General features: G+C 46.4%; 1 protein-coding gene across 1 annotated transcript in view; it reads left to right on the top strand.

The window, feature by feature from the left end:
- Positions 1-12,208, top strand: part of Tent5c (terminal nucleotidyltransferase 5C) — a 20,037-nt gene extending 7,829 nt beyond the window's left edge. Inside the window, exon 2 of the mRNA XM_028753037.1 lies at positions 6,825-12,208. Coding sequence (XP_028608870.1) covers positions 6,852-8,027 — 1,176 coding nt within the window. The 5' untranslated portion in view covers positions 6,825-6,851 and the 3' untranslated portion in view covers positions 8,028-12,208. The remainder of the gene's footprint in view (positions 1-6,824) is intronic.
- The last annotated feature ends 6,796 nt before the right edge of the window (positions 12,209-19,004 follow it).

A 19,004-nucleotide genomic window follows, 5' to 3' on the forward strand; every position in this document is an offset into this window, starting at 1 on the left:
GGGAGGGAGGGAGGGAAGGAGGGAGGGAGGGAGGGAGGGAGGGAGGGAGGGAGGGAGGGAGGGAGGGAGACAGACATCTCTTCAGAAGGCCAAATCCACTTCAAATCTGGTTTTGTTCTTCTCAGCTGCTGGCTTTAGATGTCCATGGTCATTCAAAGAACTTGCCTGAAGCTTGGGATGCCCCTCAGTAACACAGCACTCAACTTAGTAGATACAACCTGAGTTTTGTTAATGCACACACTCATGTAGAGGTACAAATGAATGTGCGTGCACACCTGGGTTCTGGCTCCTTTCCCTCAGGTCAAAGACTCTTTAAGTCAAACAGTATAGATGTGTGGGAAGTGACAGATGTTTTATCTGCGGTTGGGTGGGCCTTTTCGGTCTGTCCTAGGTTGTTTCAGTTTTTAGGTATGTCCCAGGCTAGCCCTTGGGGGCTAGTAACTCTATAAATATACCTCCCTTTGCTTAGCAGCTCCTGGTAGGTTTGCTCTCTCAGCTGTAGAGAAGCTCTCTTTGGTCCTGTTGCTTTACCATGGACCAACATTCCTGATCCCCGAGTCACCAAAGGACATCCTACTGGTTATTTATTCTGTAAGTGATGCCCACCCACTGCTGACAAATCTGTTCTCCCACTACTGCATCCTCTCTGTGCTTTTCAGATCATCTGATTGGCTGGCTCCTTCCACAGCTCTGTTTTTTCTGAACTCTAACATCAACCTCCACCCCCAAACTTAGCCAGCATCTTAGAGCACTCTCCAAATTGAGATATTAGGCTTTCTTATCTAAAGCAAAGTGTGCCCATACTTACTATTGCCACTCTGGTAGCTCCAGTGAGGTTGGATCTATCCCAAAGTCATCATGACTATGGGGGAGCAGTTTCTGTCCTAACAGCCGTCAGGTACTTCAGTTCTACACGTGTATGCCCAGCCTTTAGCACCTGCCATCTGGTCTTGCCTGACTCCAGTGGGTCAGAATTCTCTGCCACCCTCTAATTAAAACACCTCAGCGCTTTTTTTCCCTGTTCTTTCTACTTAGTGCCACCCCCTTCCATGGCCACCAGAACAGCTAGTTCTTCTGAAAGTTTTCTCCCACTCTGTAATCCACCACAGCTACCCACATGAAGAGATAAGAAACCTCTTCAGTTCTATTCCTGCCATGGACCAGCAGTGTGTCCTTGGACAGTTTACAGTGTGCATATACTCTTGGTTCTGCACTGTCCCCCACTGGATGAGTGGGAATAGTGTCTCCTTTATAGGCATTTCAAGGACTCTTAAATATTTTTTTGCTGTACAGCATGCATGTGGAGGTCAGAGGACAATTTGCGAAAGTCGGTTCTCTTCTTCCACCATGTGGGTTCTAGATCATCAGGCTTGGTGGCAAGTGCCTTTACCAGCAGAGCCATCTTGCCTGCTATATCCTGCTTATATAGAAACCAGATTGGTCAGATGTAGGTAGAGCTCTTGGCATCATTGTCTTGCTGACTGACTGGGATGTGGCAGAATTTCCTGGGGCTGAGCATCCAGGTACACTTCTTGTTTTCTGGCCTCAGCTGTATTTGCTACTGTTATGCACAGCACCCCCAGAGGACCATGCCTTTGTCAGTTCCTGGCTTGCAATTCTTCAGATCTGCAAAATGGGTAGAAGTTACCTTGTGGGAAACAATATAGGGCTGACTGGAGGATGTCTGTTTTGATACAACCGGTGTGCAGCCCTTTTGAGACGTGGGACTTCCGAGACATGGTGGCCTGTGAGTGACTTCTGGAGTCTCTCTGAAAGCTACCACTAAGTCACATTGGAGGCTTTTGGGTCTAAATCCTTTGGTTCTAGAGCAGGCAGTAAAGTGTGATCCACTCAAACAGGAGGCATTGGAGGGTGAGGAGCCATGGTCAGCAGAAGGCAGCTTGCTTTTTTTTTTTTTTTTTGGATTGGAACCAATAACTTTCTGTTCTAGAAATGCTTGTCTAAGTAGCACTAAGAAGAGGTTATCTAGTGCACTTGTGGGCTTTGACCTCTGTTCCCTGATGTCCCCTAACCTCCTGCCCTCCAGGGCCCCTTGGACCTGAGGGAGGAGTCAACAGTTCCAAGAATTAGGACCTTGGCTCCAGGGACAAGGCCCTGGGCTCCTTTATGAGCCATACTGTTTAAATTGGGGATGGGGAAGCTTGGCTTGTGAAGGTTACCTGGGAATTGATTGCAGCAGGCGGCTTCTTTGTGGTATTTCTTTTGGTTTTACATGCCATCTACCCTGTACTTTATAATGAATAAGAAATAAGCCCAACCTGTGGTTTCCCCTCACTTGGATCACCAAGGTGAGAGGCAGCATGGTGTGTGGTGAACACTATTCTTAATCACTTTTCCTTCTTCTTAAATGTCCAGGGTTTTAAGTCTCTTTACCTCTAGAGTCCTCTCGTACACAGGAGAGACAACCTCTTCCCCTGCTGGGGTGTCTTTGTTCCAGGCCCATATTTTACCTAGAAGTCTCAGGTCTGTGCCCAGGCTTGGTTCGCCCATGGATGGCACTTAGCCCAACCTGAAAAGCTTATGAGGAAGATACACATTTTTAAAAAGATAGCATTCAGGAACAGTGAAAGGGAATTCAAGGGGAAAGGGCGGGGAGGGGGAGAGTGCTGAGGGGTGATGGGCCTTCTCTTCGTTCTTAAACCTACAAGAAAGGCAGAAGAAAGCACTGTTCCGCTTGGCTCCCTCTGCCGTGGGTGATAGGCTCCAGGAAGTGAGCTTCAGCTCAAACCAGTGACCGGTTCTTGCAGCCACCTTTGCCGGCTCCCTCTATGTAGAACCCACAGTGGAGCTGTTCCTCAAACACTGCCTTGACGTCACATCACGTTCATTTGTCTCCTCGCCACTATTGTGTTAATTCTGCTAACTAGAATTTGCCTTGGGCCAGGGCCTTTCCTGAGCTGAGTATGTATGTTTCATGTGATTCTTCTGTGTGGAGGTTACATAAGTGTTGATTTAAAGCAGTTAATGGAAACTGTTGAACCAAGGTCTGGTGTGTTATCTAAGTACCAAGGGCTGTAAATTGCATTTATTCTTGTAAAACTAATGTTGAAGTAATGCAGGGATATACTTTTGATATTTAAAATCATTTGCATTTCAATAATAGTTACGAGAATCTTTATATATATTTAGAAATTTATTTTTAATTATGTGTATATGTATGTGTCTGTGTGTGGGTCTGTACACATGAGCATTAGGCACCCTGGGAAGCCAGAAGAAGGCATTAGATCCCCTGGAGTTTGACATACAGATGCTGTGAGCCACTCAACGTGGGTGTGCATGTTTATACTCAGAGCTTCTGCAGGAGCACCACACACTTTATATTCTTACACACAGAGCAGGCACTGTTCTTTTGAACAACTGCATGCTTCTGGACATGGCTGTATATGCATGTTACATCACTTATCCCTCTTCTGCTGATGTGATGTGCGCTCCCAGCTTTATGAAAAATCTCTGTGCATCCTTGCAACTGTACCGGACATCAGAGGAGAGGGGGCAGGAGCAGAATGGATAACAGAACTTAAACGTTAAGACTCACGTTGTTCTTCGAGGAGCCCATGACTGTGCACCAGAGCTGTCTGCTGTCCCCCATAAGACTGAACTTTGCCACCATGGTGGGTTATGAAGTAGCAATGAAAATAATTTTATGGTTGGGGGCCATCACAATAAGAACTGTATTAAAGAGTCTCAGTGTTAAGAAGATTGAGAGCCGCTGAACTAGATCTTAGTCTTTAGTCAGTGGTCCAACCAACTAGATCTTAGTTTAGCAGGAGACGTGGAACCAGCTTTTAAATATATATAAATTATCCAAATCTTCTTCTCTTCCTTCCCCTCCCCCTCCTCCTCACCATTTCTTTTTATTTATGGATTGAGGTTTTTGCTTGTTTGCATCTTTGTTTGTTTGGCTCTCTTTAGCCTAGGCTAGTCTCAAACTTAACAGTCCTCCTATCTCAACCTCTTTCAGTGTTGTGCTCCTAGGCATGAGGCCCCATGTGTGACTTCTTTACTGTTTTGAAATGTTTCCTTCTTCATAGTAAATTCTCATATGTGCTTTATTTACATATTTAAAAAATTCTGTCCCACCAATTTGTCCTTTTGTGCTGATGATAGTTTCCATCTTTATGGCTCTTTCCCGTCCCTTACAAGCTGAGTTAGCTCATTTCCATTGTTTTAGAACATTTCTGGCTATTTTTGCTCCTCATCTATTGTGAACCGTACAGGTACCCAGTCTAACATAGGTTTTAACTTTGAATCTGCTGCCAATATAAAGCTGGGTGAAAGTCTTTACACATGTGGGTCTTACCCCAAAGGGAAGAGTTAATGGTTCCTGGATTCTCTGTGGTCCCAGAGAGCCCTTCTGTCTTGTTCTAGAACACTTCTGACTTCAGCACCACATAGGGCTCTTTTTGGAGATTTTTCTTAAAATTGTTCCTTTCATCTGACTTGTTGACCACATTGTGACTTCTCAGATATGGCATCAAACATGTGAGCCTTGGAAGTGTAACAGGTGACAGACCGCATGAAGCAACTCAACCAGTGTGCTTGACTGAAATCCACCTCACCTGACTACAGGTGGTCTCGCTTCTAGCTGCGGCTCAAAACAAGGCTCAGACCATAATACCTTCCTGAAATCATTTGGATTTGCTCAGGCATAAGTCTCCTGTATACTGCTCATAAAAAGGCGGGGTGGGGGGTGACAAAGAACCACCAAGTGTACAGTGAGCACAGAGAAAAGAGAACCCAGCTGTCCCAAATCTGGCTGGAAGGCAAATGCCAGCCCCAGTAGATGTTAGGTGTGCATCCAGGCTGTCCATCACTGAGGCGGGCCATGCTAGGCTGATCTAAATAGCTGCGGACGTTTAAAGCCTCTTTTATCTTCCCCTTGCAAATGCTCTGCTATAGCAAGCACAGAGGCACCCAGCCCCAGAGCCCACTAGAGCCTGCTTTGATCCTGGGTTAGGGTGGGCCGTTTCCAGCTGAACAAATTGTCAGTCCCTGAACTTGTATGTTCCTGTGCTGGCTCGAGAGACTCCCTGGATTGTCGCTATCTCCGGCTATGCACCTGCTTTCCTCCCCTCTGGTGTACCAGCGACCGCTCACCATGGCTTTGTTATTTTGTGTCCCCTTCTCCATAAGTGAACACTTCTGTGCTTTCCTTTAGCCCCAACAGGGGACAAGCCTCTCTTTTGTCTGTGTGTTGTGTTTGCCTCCTCCCACCGGAGCTGTGTAAACCACATCTTGTATTGTCAGTCTCTGTGATGGGAACCGTAAAAGCTCATCTCCGTGTGACTACTGGGTACCCTGGCACTGTTACAGCCGCAAATCCCTGGACTGAGGCAGGCTCGAAATCCATGTTGGAGCCCAAGGAGAATGCACTGATGTGCATTAAAAAGCAGCAGCTTACACACAATGGAACCGTGGCTGGCTGAATACTGTCCGCACATAGCTTTGCAGGGTGGAAACCATTCATGGTGAAATCGGAAGACTGCGTGGAGGCTTTGTTTGAGCTTTTGTGTCTGTCTACATGACATTGAATCGGCATGAGTCCACGAGCACTTTGGGTTTCTAAGATACCAGTGTCTGCTTTTTATGTATTGGGATTTCCAGGGCTTCATCATTTTCATCTCTTTTAAAGTGAGATATCCTTGCCGGGTACTGGGTGAAAGTATAGCTCAGGGGTAGGCACTTTGCCAGCATGCTCAAGGGCCAGGCTTCAGTCCCCAGTGTGCTACATGCATGTACACTCACAATTATTTGGGAAACTTTGTGATTCTATCATGAGAGGAATGAGAAGTGCTTTCTTTCCCTTCTGGTATTCCATTTTAACTTTATTCCCCTTAAGGAGGAGCGTCAGGGAACTCTTCTGAGGAAGGCCCTCAGTTCTGAGGAACTTGACCTGCCTCGAGCCCTTGCATCCTTGCAGAAGAATATTCTTACTGCAAAGTTGGTCTGACTTCTGCTTGACCACCACTATGGTCAGACAAACAACTTGGTTCTGCCTCACGTGTCATGGTATTTGTTGTAGGACAGATTCTGGTCATATAGGAAAAGGAAGTGGTTGTCTTCCAGAGCTGAGATGTGGACTCTTTAGGGAGCAAATGGAACAGTGGTGTGTATGTGTGTGTGTTTGTGTGTATGTGTTTGTGTATGTGCATGTGTGTATATGTGTGTGAATGTGTATGTGTGCGTATATATGTGAGTGTGTGTTTGTGTGACAGAGTATGTGTAAGTATGAGTGTATGTGTGTGTGTGTGTGTGTGTGTGTGTGAGAGAGAGAGAGAGAGAGAGAGAGAGGAGAGTGAGTGTGTGTGAGTGTGCGTGTGTGTGTTGCACTGGTTATTAAGGTTTAGGCATCCACCAGTTTAAGGTATAGTTACAGAGCTAAAAACAGAAATAACTTCAATAGAAACTGGAGAAAATTAGTAAAACATGCAGGTTCTATTTCTCTCTGCCATTAGAGGTCCTTCAATGTTGTTTAGATGACATGGTTAGTTTGCCATTCTTCACATAAAACAGTCCACCCCACCCCTCCCCCACACAGGTCTAGCACACCAGCAGCAGTTGGAGCACTCACACAAAGTAAAGCAATGCGTTATCACCCTTTAGAGTGAAGATTGTGCCTTGGTGGCTGTTATTCTTGGTGTTTAAATGTGTTTCATGTTCACAGCCGTGCTGAGCAGCAGGCGCTGTTGACTGCTATTTTGCAGGGAGTTGTTCAGGGATACGTCAGTGCCTTAGCACTGAATCCTCTACTGGCTTTCCTGGTCCATGCGAATCCTAACTGGTTCTCACCCTTTACCTTTCAGCTTCCCCTGGCCAGAACATCCCCTAAGATGGCAGAGGAGGGCAGCAGTACCAAGGACTCTGAGTCCTTCAGCGTGCTCAACTGGGATCAGGTTAGCCGGCTGCATGAAGTCCTGACTGAGGTCGTACCCATCCATGGACGAGGCAACTTTCCAACCTTGGAGATAACCCTGAAGGACATTGTCCAAACTGTCCGAAGCCGGCTGGAGGAGGCAGGCATCAAAGTGCAGGACGTCCGGCTGAACGGCTCTGCAGCTGGCCATGTTTTGGTCAAAGACAATGGCTTGGGTTGCAAAGATCTGGATCTGATCTTTCACGTGGCTCTTCCCACAGAGGCAGAATTTCAGCTGGTGAGAGATGTGGTTCTGTGCTCCCTTCTGAACTTTCTGCCAGAGGGCGTGAATAAGCTCAAAATCAGCCCGGTCACCCTGAAGGAGGCGTACGTGCAGAAGCTGGTGAAGGTTTGCACAGACACAGACCGCTGGAGCCTGATTTCCCTCTCCAACAAGAACGGGAGGAACGTGGAACTCAAGTTTGTCGACTCCATCCGGCGTCAGTTTGAGTTCAGCGTGGACTCTTTCCAGATCATCCTAGATTCTTTGCTCTTTTTCTATGACTGCTCCAGTAATCCCATCTCCGAGCATTTCCACCCCACAGTGATCGGGGAGAGTATGTACGGGGATTTTGAGGAAGCCTTTGACCATCTTCAGAACAGGTTGATCGCCACCAAGAACCCTGAAGAAATCCGAGGTGGGGGTCTCCTTAAGTACAGCAACCTTCTTGTGCGGGACTTCAGGCCTGCGGACCAGGAGGAGATCAAGACTCTGGAGCGTTACATGTGCTCCAGGTTTTTCATCGACTTCCCCGACATCCTGGAACAGCAGAGGAAGCTGGAGACCTACCTTCAGAACCACTTCGCCGACGAGGAGAGAAGCAAGTACGACTACCTCATGATTCTTCGCAGGGTTGTGAATGAGAGCACCGTGTGCCTCATGGGGCACGAACGCAGGCAGACCCTGAACCTCATCTCTCTCCTGGCCTTGCGTGTGCTGGCAGAACAAAACATCATCCCCAGTGCCACCAATGTCACCTGTTACTACCAGCCAGCTCCTTATGTCAGTGACGGCAACTTCAACAACTATTACGTTGCTCACCCTCCAGTTACCTACAGCCAGCCTTACCCTACATGGCTGCCCTGTAACTAACCCAAGACCTGAGGGTTTCCACAGTGGGAACCCATTTAGGGCAGGGGCTCTCAGGTAGGAGAGCCTCTTTCTAGATGTAGGAGTTTGGCTTTTAAAGGGGAACTCAGCTCTGACTCTGTTTTTCTTTGTGTACCCAGTGGAATAGGTCCACAGACTATCGTGAGCCAACCCTAAAAGGACCCATAGTACAGTGCCACTCTGGGAGATGCAATAGGAAGCGTGACTTCTCACCATCTTTCTAAGATAGTCACTAACACGTCACTTCCCAGACATTAGCACATGGGATCTGAGCTCGGCACAGTCTCTGAGATTGGGAGAGTTGGACAGCATATGAGAAGCGTTCTAGGCGCTCTCCACAGCCGAGTCCGCGGTAGCCCCTGCAGGCTCTCTCACTGAGGATTCTCGGCAGTCATGTGGAAGCTGGGCTGATAGTCTCTCACTGTGTCGATTTTAGTCAGCTCCCCAAACTGATAAAACACGAGGGTGCTCTTTGTGACTGAACCTTCACTCACGGGACTAAGTTGTGTATGTCTAGTCCCCATCGGCAGAGCTGAGAATTTCATTCATCAATAAACCAAAGCCAATAGCTGGAGACTTGAGATCTGGTTGGAAGTGGTTTATGGTATATGCTGTGCTTTATCAAGGAATTATGAGATATTGTGGAGAAAAAAAATGACCTTTTTCTTGAAATGTAACTTGAAAACAAAATAAAATGTGGAACATAATGTTAAAGTAGAATTGTGGTGGAGGGGCGGTGATTGTCAATAGGAAACACGGATGTTTTGGTTTTGGTTTTTTCATTTTGTTTTTTCTTTAAGGAATTCTTACTGAATGATATGTCCCCCCCCCGCCCCACCCCCATTGACTCTCTGAGGACTGACTTGTTTGCTCTTCCTGAGTTAGGAGAGCATTGTGCCCGGAGTCACTGTCATGACTGACGTGAAGTTCTTCCTATGTTTTAATTGGAAGCCCATTTGGCACATCTTTCCCAATATGAAAAAGATTTTTGCTGGAGTCCAGTGACTGTTCTTCACCAATCCCTTCGAAAGTAGCCATTGCATTCTGCAGAGAGTTTCCGTGGCAGGAGAATGCAGGGACTTCAGGAGAAGAGAGTGGCCAGTGGAGCCATTCTAGGATTCCACTTCCTCCAAGTTGTAGGGGACTAAGGGTTTAGTGTCAAGTCTGGCCCTGGGTGTTCTAGCTGCCAAGGCTCTTTGATATCTGGTATACCTAGGGAAGAGTTCAGAGAGCCAAGAATGATCTTCCTTATTCTGTAGATTTAAGCATTATTATATTTCTGTTCTGAACTTTGGAAGGAAAACAGTGTTAATTGCTGGCCCAAAGCAAGCAGTCCACAGGGAGGGATCTAGGTGACTATGGTTTTACCTAGTGGGTTCAGAAGAGAGATTTAGATTTCCCTGTTTTGAAATTTTCTGTGGGATATTTTAGAATGCATCGCTGTTAGGGTATCTGGGAGAAAGATTCAGTGTTGCCAGCAAGCTTGATTTCTAGAGTGATTCCATCAAATCCATGATCTCAATTGCTACTTTCTTCAGTGGCCGTAAAAATCCAAAGATCCAAACGATTGCTTTGTATCTCTCTAAGCAATCTAGTTTTCCTTATGCAAAAAAGCTGTAGTAAAAATTAAGTGGCTGACCTTTTTCTAGTGCTGTGTTTTCAAGTTGCTTCTGGAATGTGCTATATTAGTCCCTGTAAGAGTTGATCCAAATGTATCTTCACTGCAGCCATGTTACATTAGGTCACCAGAAGACTTAGTATAACTAGTTTCTATTGCCCATTGAATCTTAGGTTTGAATTCATTGGCTTTAGGTTTTGTGAGGGGGACCTGAACTGTTTTGGGGTTAAAGGAAGGAAATGAAAAACGAACCCAACTTTGAGAACTATTGGTCATCCATGACCTTAAAAGGCTACAGTTGTAATCAAAGGGGAACATGTTTGCACAGAACTAGGTTTGCCCAATCAAAGCTTTTGAAGTGTGTTGGAGCCTCCCTCAATGTAAGCACTTGCTAATAGAAGAGGAAATCAAGACTGTTTCAGCTGACAAGTTTTGGGGACAATTAAGGCACTGGAAAATTTCTGGCATCTTCTTGGAATTCTTTCTGCTTTATATATATATACATTTTTCCAGTCTGGCCATAGTTGTCTTCTGAGGATGGAGAGAGGAGACACAGAAGTTGTAAACCACTGCTGGATGATGGTGCCCTTGATAGGTTCTTTTTAGTTTGCCTAGCTGTTTTGTGGTTGGAGAATTGATGTGTGTTCTAGAACCATTATAATGAAAAGTTGTGTTAACCAAAGCTCCCTTTTTAAGATACGAGCCCTGGTTTGTGGATCTCTGGGCTAGAGTTGTCCCTACCTGCTCTGTGCAAGCCTTCTGCCAGACCAGAAACAGGCTAGGTAACCTTGCACTTCAGATGTCAGGAAGTTTTATCTGAAACCTGCCTTTTGTGCTACTCACGTATGCACCAGACACCGTTGTACTGAATCCAGTTGTGTGTGTGTGTGTGTGTGTGTGTGTGTGTGTGTAATGTGAAACCTGGCCTTGGCAGAGGGCACTGAAGGGCAAGAGCAGGCTGTAGCCTAAATGGAAGCAGTCTTTCATTTGCTCTTTTTTTTTTTTCCTTTGGAACTCAGGTCTGCTTTCTGAGTTGGTGTTCCCATTCTATTTCTCAGTCAGGGGCAGCTGGTCTGAAAACAGCATCTTTACCCTTGAGCGTGCAGATGCACACTCTTGGTTTTTGGCTTAGAGCTTCAAGCTTGCTCTTCAGCCTTACCGTGGTAGAAAGATGCTGTTCCTTGGTCAATCATTGCAATGTGGTGATGAGGCTAACTTCTCATGCCTCTAAGTCAGATTTCTGGTGACTGCCTTTGGGGTGAGGCATGGCCTACACCTGGGCCTGCCAGCTGAGTGGAGTTGAATAGGGAAGATTGTTGGTTCTTGATGGGTTTTTTGTTGTTGTTGTTGTTTGTTTGTTTTTTCTTTGGCTTTCCAGTGTTTTCTCTCTCCTGTCTAACTTAATTTGGAACTTGTGTCATAGTGATATGCGTGTGTGTGTCTGTCTGTGCTTTGTGGTAATGCAGTAGTCATTGCCTCACTAAAGCCCAGAGTCTGCTCTCCTTCCAACTGACCTCTGAGAGTGCTAGCCCCTTTCTTCATGGTTGGCCAGGATTTTGCCCAGTACAGCTCAGTCTTGGAAAATGGCACCACTCATAATGAGCTTTGGGAGCAGCTGCCTTCTAGTGATCTTTCTGGTACTGGGACCCTGTTTCAGGATGCTGCTAGTCTTAGCTCAAGGGCTTCCTGTAGAGGCTGGATTAAAGTATAGTTATCTAGGGATGAGGCAGGCAGCCCTGACGCCCACCCCTGCCCCTGGCATTACTTCTTGAGTATTTAACAGGGTTTATACTAGGGAAAACCCTTGGAGGTGATTCTATAAATTGAAAGATTTTCTAATTTTCAAAGTTGGATTTACATCACTAATCTGAGACAGAATTTCCCAGCTGACTTTGGAATGCAGTCTAAATTAACCAGTTGGATCCAGAGAGAGGGTAGAGGAGAGATTCTTAAAAAGTCCAGGCAACCTCTCAGGGTTATTTGTGCGGCTCTCTGAGGGAAAAAAAAAAGTTGTTTTTTTGTTTTGTTTTTGTTTTAATTCAAGTGCCTACATCTTGTTTACCTATCACTTAAAAGAATACTTTTAAAGTATAAGCTTCCAGAGTTTTGAGTTCTAGAGTTTTACCTGGCTAGTGAGATTTGGTGCAAATTCTCATGTGTGTTTATGTAGGAAGGTGAGTTGACCATCCACTGAAGAGGATGGAGCTAGTTAACATGATCTTTGGTCTTTACAAAAGAGAATCTAGCTATCTGGCCTGTGTGTGTGTGTGAAAATTTGATTTTCCTGAAGCATCTATTTCCAAATTAATATGGATGAAAAGTAAAACTTCCATTGGATTCAATTAGAAGCTCTTCCTTCTGTCTTTGCATAGGCTTGAACTGTTCCTTAGCAGTGCCTAGAGATACGGGGTTCCTCCTTGGTACCAGTCACTCACCTTCTTACGTGGCGCAAATGAGATTTCTTATCAGTGCAAATGTATTAGGACCTGATGGAATAAAGCTTTCAGTTTGAGAAATAAAGGTATATTTAAAAGTGTAAAAAAAACTTGTCAGTTATGCTCCTTGCTTTTATCTTTTTGGTCTTTAGTAGTAAACTTAAGGTTCTAGGAAACAGGGAGTCGAAGAGTCTCTTACTGCTGTCCACTTTGGCAGCATCATGACAGGTGGCAGCTCTTGGTGCTGTGGCAGATGGGGGTGGGAGCCAGGAGGTCTGGCCACACTGAAGGCCATACATCTTTTTCGCCAAGGTGCTTGACTAACTTAAGCTGGTCTTTGCTGTGGACCTCAAGCCCAGTTGCTAATTCCGCCTATAAGTAATGTCTTTGTTTACCTGTTCTATGCCAATGAGGATGGACCGAGCAGTTTCAAGCATGCCAGGCACATGGTCTACCAATGAGTTTATGGCCGGCCTCACAGTGTTTTAAAATAATATGCTTTCAACAGCACCTGGTTTATCTATTGGCCGTGGCTCCATGACCATTTTAATAAGAGACTCCAAGTAGCTACATATACTATGTGATTGCTCTTAAGACATTTTACTTTAAGAAATATCTCTTTGAGCAAAGTGATGTAGCTGATATTTAAAGGGAACAAATAGTTCTGTTCCAGAGTGTCCAAGTTTAGACTTGTGACATGACATTATCATCCAAGGGTGCACTGAACCTCACTCAGCTATTCTGGGGTGTATGGAGTCTCTAGGCTGCAGGTTGGATACTTCCTAATTCCTTTGGTCCTTTCTCCAGCACCCCAGATCTGAACCTCTTCCTCTTATCCTGTGTTTTAGAAGACCTTCCTTCTGTGATGGCATTTTAAACTCATAACATCTTCACCAAAACCAAGTGTCTTCCATGCCTTTGCCTTTTGTCTTATTGGCCCTCCCAATTTGTACAGCACATACTCTAGAACATTCCTTAACTCTCACCCTCAGTAAAACAGGGCGCTGTGTTCCTGTTATACATTAAAACTGCTGAAGCCCACTGTGCTTAAACAGATGTCGTGTCCAGCCCTTTACATCAGGAGCACTTTGTAGCTAGCTCTAGTCTTTCTGTTTCCCCAAATCTACTTCTGTTTTCATAGATAGCTCTTTCCCTTGTACCCTACCACACACACTTAGCTTCTATAAATTCAGCTAAATGTCAGTCTGTGTCCCCACTTCCTCTGGCTTACCAGGCACCTGCCCCTTCCTGTGTTCTTATTAGTGGCCTTGACTGGCTCGCATCGGTTCTTCACCTCCATTGCAGACTCCAACGTGTTTTGTTCTCCTTTGCCCTCCTCCCACACAACTGGCAAAGGTTTACTGCTTCGAATGTTGGACATGGTGTTTTTGTCCCTGGAGGATTGGGACTTGGGCCACTGGCAGCCAGAAGGCCAAAGCCTGGATATTTACCTGGATGTGTTGTAACGCCTCATTCTGATGCCAGAAACATTTGAGTCCAGACTTTGTCTGAACCAATATTTACATGCATAATAACCCATGTGTGAAATGGTGAAATGCAGTTCCCCAGAGTGAGTTGATAGGCCCTGTTGCTGGGATGTTGACCACAAGCACCTGACCTAAGGAAGACCATTCTTTAGTCTCCCCATCCGTTTTAGTAGAACTAGTGTTTCCGTTCCTTAGACCTTAGAGTGAGCTCCTGCTGTCCACCCAGTATCCAGGATTTCAGAAACGCACTTCTGAACTTCTCTGGCTGAGGAGCCACTTGGGTAACTAAGATGGGACAGCAACATTCTTGATCGTAATCTAGGATTACTGTTGGTGGAAGATGCTGACGTTAACAAGACCCAAGAGGACTTCCCACAGCAAAGGCCAGTGCTCGACCGAGATGACCCTACTCCAGCAACTTAGCTGGTAAGTGACTTAGCTCCAAACATGCCTTACGGAAGGCTGAGGTAGGAGTGTTCTAGGCTTCATCTGAGATGTCAAGAGCAGCTTGATGCCATGCTAATCAGCCTACTTTCCCTTCACCCTGAGTCTAAGGAGAGGTTTGTGAGACCTGTATGACCACCTAACTTCAAGTACTTGCAGGAGAGCAGAAAATAGGTATGGTTTCCTGCCTCCTGCTTCACGTGATCTCTAGTGTGGGACCTCAGGGACAAACACTCTCTAGAAATGTGCTGCACTGGCAGATGAACCACACACAGATCAGCCTCTTGACTGGACAGTCCTTTCTTAGATTTCTGTGAGTGATGCCAAAAGATCTGGGGCAGCTGGGCCAGGTTAACAGGGTTGGTTTTATCATGTTCCTGACCTAGTTTATGAGGCCTACCTGTTCTGGGTTTAACTAGATGGTTCTCTCAATCCCTGGGGCATTGTCCCCAAAGCAGCTTAAACTAGACTGCTTCTTAACGTAGAGAGTTTCTCCAAAGGGACCTTGGAGAATAGCATGAGAAGCAACAGCCACCTGCATTGCTTTAGGAACTTAGGGGTGTGTGTGTGTGTGTGTGTGTGTGTGTGTGTGTGTGTGTGTAAGAGGATACTCCCAAGATTGGTCTAGACAATTCCATCCTTCAACATGGATAGCGCATGAGGCTTTGCTTAAGAGGTCTGTTGAAGCCTAAAACCATGAGGAAATGGAATTTCTTGTGCTTGACTAGGGCCTTAAGTCTTCCTGAGTACATAGGTTTGCATATATTAACCAGGAGGTCTCAAAACCTGAGAGAGGGGGCCATATTCCTATTGCATAGATGGAGGCAGCCACAAAGATCTGGCTTCGAGGTCCTACTCTCAACACTCACCGCCCTGACTTATCTCTATAGCCCTGCACTGCACACAGATGCTCCTCATACACCAGCCCCTCTCCAGGGTTGAAGAAATGTAGAGTTGCCCGGTGATAGATCCATTTCCACTTAGGTAGGAAGGAATTCCTCTGACAGGCTGGCAACTTTTCCCAGCTAGCTGTTCCTTTGTGCATCATGTGGGAAGCACCCACTGAAGGTCTGATGATGTCTGGGGAATAGTCACCAAGTCTGAGGTCCTGTGTTAAGTCTTAGTATTGGCTTTCCAACAATGAGTCAGAGCAACTGTATATAGAGGAAGAGACCTAAAAGTCAGATGGATTCTAGGGCTGCTTCAGGGCTGGCTCTCTCCACAGTGCACTGTGTGGCCACCCTGTGTTTCTCAAGGAGGCAGACGGAAGACACTCCTACCTCCCAGCTGCTTTTGAGTAGGCCAAAAAACCTGATTGAACTAATTTGTTAGAAATAAAAGTTAAAGGTGGCGAGCTGGCTTAGCTGGTGAAAGTGCTTGCTGCCAAGCCTGAGGACCAGAGTTCAATCCCTGAGTCCCAGGTGATGAAAGGAGAGAACCAATTCCTTCCCGAAAGTTGTCCTCTGACCTCCACATGTGCGTTGCGCGACTCCCATGTACACGCAATAAGTAACATAAAACCATAACTAAAATTTAATACTCATGATTGGTTGTGCACATGTGTGAGTGCAGGACGTTACAGGGCAACTTGTAGGAGTTGGTTATTCTATCATATGGGTCCCAGGGGTCAAAGGCAAGCCATCAGTCTTAGTGGCAGGTACCTTTACCCAGTGATCCATCTCACGGCACCCTGCCCAACGTTTTTTAATAAAAAATTAGTTCAGTTCAAACCAAATCAAAAGAGGGTTCTTATTATGCATGGCATTAATTTTTAAATTAGAATTGAAATAGAAAATAGAAACAGCCTCCTCCCACCCCCACCCCAGCCCAGGAATGTATCACAAACAGACAGGTATTTACACTACCTCTGGGCTGGGGAGCAGGTGTGTGTGGTGGGTATCTGCAGCTGCTAGAAATCAGCTCACCTGCACTAGAACTGAGAACTGAGAAGGGAGGGCATTCTGAAAACTCAGAACCCAAAGCAGTTCCTGGAGTCACAACACCTGTGGATTTTCATGCACTAAATATAGTGGAAGCTGGCGGTCTTATCTGTAAGTAAACACTCCATCGGGGCAGAGTCAGCTCTGGAAGCAATCTTTACACTGGCCCCTGTGGGAAACAGCGCTCGGCTGTGAGTGGCCCACTGGCAGGGTAACACACAGCTGGCTCTAACCCTTCTGCTACTCCAGGTTCCCACGCAAAAGGGGCCTCTGTGATTCTTCCCTGGTCTCAGGTCAGTTGCGTGTATCTATTGTCCCTGTGCCTAACATCCCTTCCCCCCAACATTTAGATCAGATTTCATGCCCTGCATAGGATCTGAGTGTGGACAGAAGTGGCCCTCTACCCCCCCTCCCTCCAGCTCTAAAGGCATGCTTTTCAGCAGGATTATTTTCCATTATTACTGGAAGGAAAATGAGTCTTTGAATTTTGGATGCTGCTGAATCAGGCAAGGCCCCTCCCCCCATGTCAGGAATGTTAAACCAAGGCTCCCTGCTGCAGCTCTCTTGCTGTGTGCCCAAGGGACACTATTCTCTGAGTGCCTGGCAGTACCCAGCTGGGTGAAAGAGAATGCAGGTGAGGGTGGAGGCTGGGAGACAGACCCTGAGAGGCTTTGCAGCCTGGCATTTAATCCCAGCATGCTCCTTGGCCACCCTCCTACTTTCATGGTGGCCCCAGGCTCAGCTGTAGACAGTGGTGATGCCAATCTCAGAGTTACTAAGGATGAAACAGCTCAGATATATCTGTTACTTGATAGTCCTTCAGTGGTTCACGGTGTTCTTAGAGAGTTTAATTCCTGAGCGGTATCTAAAGTACCGATACAGAAGTGCAGTGGATTCTTGGTCGCTGTTGGACGCCAGGAAGTCAGTATTAATGGATGCTAGCTATGATTTCCTGAGACTTACTGTTAAGGGCCTACAGATACTATGGTTGATGGTCATGAGGACTCTCTTCTCCACCCTCTCCCTCCTTAACAGAAGAAGAATCACGGATCAGAGATTGTGGGACTGTAAAATCCTGGGTGTTAGAGATGTTGAGCAAAATGCCACAGACCTCATGGCTATTTTGGCCGATATTTCATACCCAGAGCCAAGGTGGTGTGGACCAGGCCTAGCTGCTGGCCTGGAGGCCGTGGGCGCCAGCTCTGTCTTGGCAGGCTGCCCTGTTGCCCGTTGGCTCCTGGCTTGTAATCTCATTATATTCTTCTAGACATCTCTTCAGCTTCCCTCTTGCCAACTCACAGTTCCCGAGAACTTCGATCCTACTTCCTCAGCTCCTGTGCTGGGGGTCAATGGAGTATGGCCGACCCAGTTTGGCCTACAGAGAACTCACCACCACACAATGGAGCTGTTTTGTGCTTTCACCAAACCACTTCCCTGTACCGGGAATTAGAATCCACACTTTGCAAAAGCCTAGAAGCCTCCTGCTCGGAGCATGGCAGGCCCTTTTGTCAATGTGTGACCTGCTGGTTTTGCTGGGGTGTGCACATTTCTGATGTGATGGGAAACAAAGAGGACTTTGCATGGCGGGGGCGTGGCCTCCCTCCAAACTGCTGTTTCAGATTCCGCTCTGCTGCCAGGCCCAGAGCACCTGCTAGCCCCCCCCCAGTAGGGGGCTTGTTCCCTTCCCTAACAAGGCTATGCCATTCAGCTCCTGCTCCTCCACCCTAAAGGGATTAATGACTTGGAGTCAAGCCAACAGTCCTAGCTCTGTGGCAAAGGGCAGGTAGAGAGATGCTGCCCAGCCACGTGGGATGAGGGACCGTCTTTGGAAACTAATTTGATAAGTAATCTATTATAGCCTTTAGGAGGACTTCTCTAGATCAAGGCACAAGCAAACATTTTCTACAAAGGGCTGAACAGGCAAGATTTCAGGCTTTGTAAGCCCTGGGATCTCCACCACAGCCATCCCATCTGGCTGTTATGTCATGAAAGCAGCCAGGGATAACATGAAATGGGCTCAGGGATATCCTGATAAAACATTATCTGTCAACAATAGACCTTAAGTTTCATGTATCGTGAAATATTCGTTTGGTTTTCCCCAACCACTTAAAACTCACTCTTAGTGGCAGACGGGCCACCAACAGATGATAGGACAACCTGGCCCACAAGCTACAGTTTAGATGACAAGTCTTGGGGTCAGCAAGATGGCTCAGTGGGTAGAGGTGCTTACTGCCAAGCCTCGTGATCTGAGTTTGATCCCAAGGACCCAAGAATAGGAAAGGACCTACTTCCAGAAGCTGTTCTACAGTGTCCACATGTATATGCACATACTTGTGCACACCCCAACATACAATGAAAAAGTCATCTTGAAAACATTTTTAATAGGCTTCTCCACAATGAGTCACCTCTCCTGTTTATCCTCATCTTCACCCTGCCTCTTACCAAGGTAGAACACAGGCTGCCAGTCCTATTCCCCATACACTATCTGCCCCTGCCCTCTACCTTCTCAGAGTCTGGCATGGGAGCCCATTGTACCTGCTAGCATATACCTACAGCTTTGAGGTTGGTTGGTGTCAGCTATATTGGCACACTGCTTTCTGGCCTCAGTGGTCCTCTTGGCCTATCTTGTGTTTTGTCCCTCAGTGGTCAATGACATTGACTGACAACTTGACAAGATCTACCTGATTGACATGGTAGATCCACCATGAACATGGGTGGTACCATTCTTCTGGCTGGGGTCCAGACTGCATAAAAGGAGTTCATTGTTCTCTGCTCCTGATTCAGATGCAAGGTGGCCAGTAGTCTATGGCATACCTTCCCCACCATGATGGTTCCTCAGGAACTGTGAGCTAAAATAGATCCTTGAGGTTTGGTTGTATGTGTGTGTGTGTGTGTGTGTGTGTGTGTGTGTGTGTGGTCACAACAAGGAGATGAGTAATCAAGTCCCACCTAGCTGAGAAAGCTCCTTTCCCATCAGGGTTTCAAGCTCTCTGTGTTCTCCAAGAAGTGTAGATTCTGTCCAGATCCTTCATGCA

Source organism: Grammomys surdaster, unplaced genomic scaffold (genome assembly GCF_004785775.1).
Source record: "Grammomys surdaster isolate TR1022 unplaced genomic scaffold, NIH_TR_1.0 125941, whole genome shotgun sequence".
In the NCBI taxonomy this organism is placed as follows: Eukaryota; Metazoa; Chordata; class Mammalia; order Rodentia; family Muridae; genus Grammomys; species Grammomys surdaster.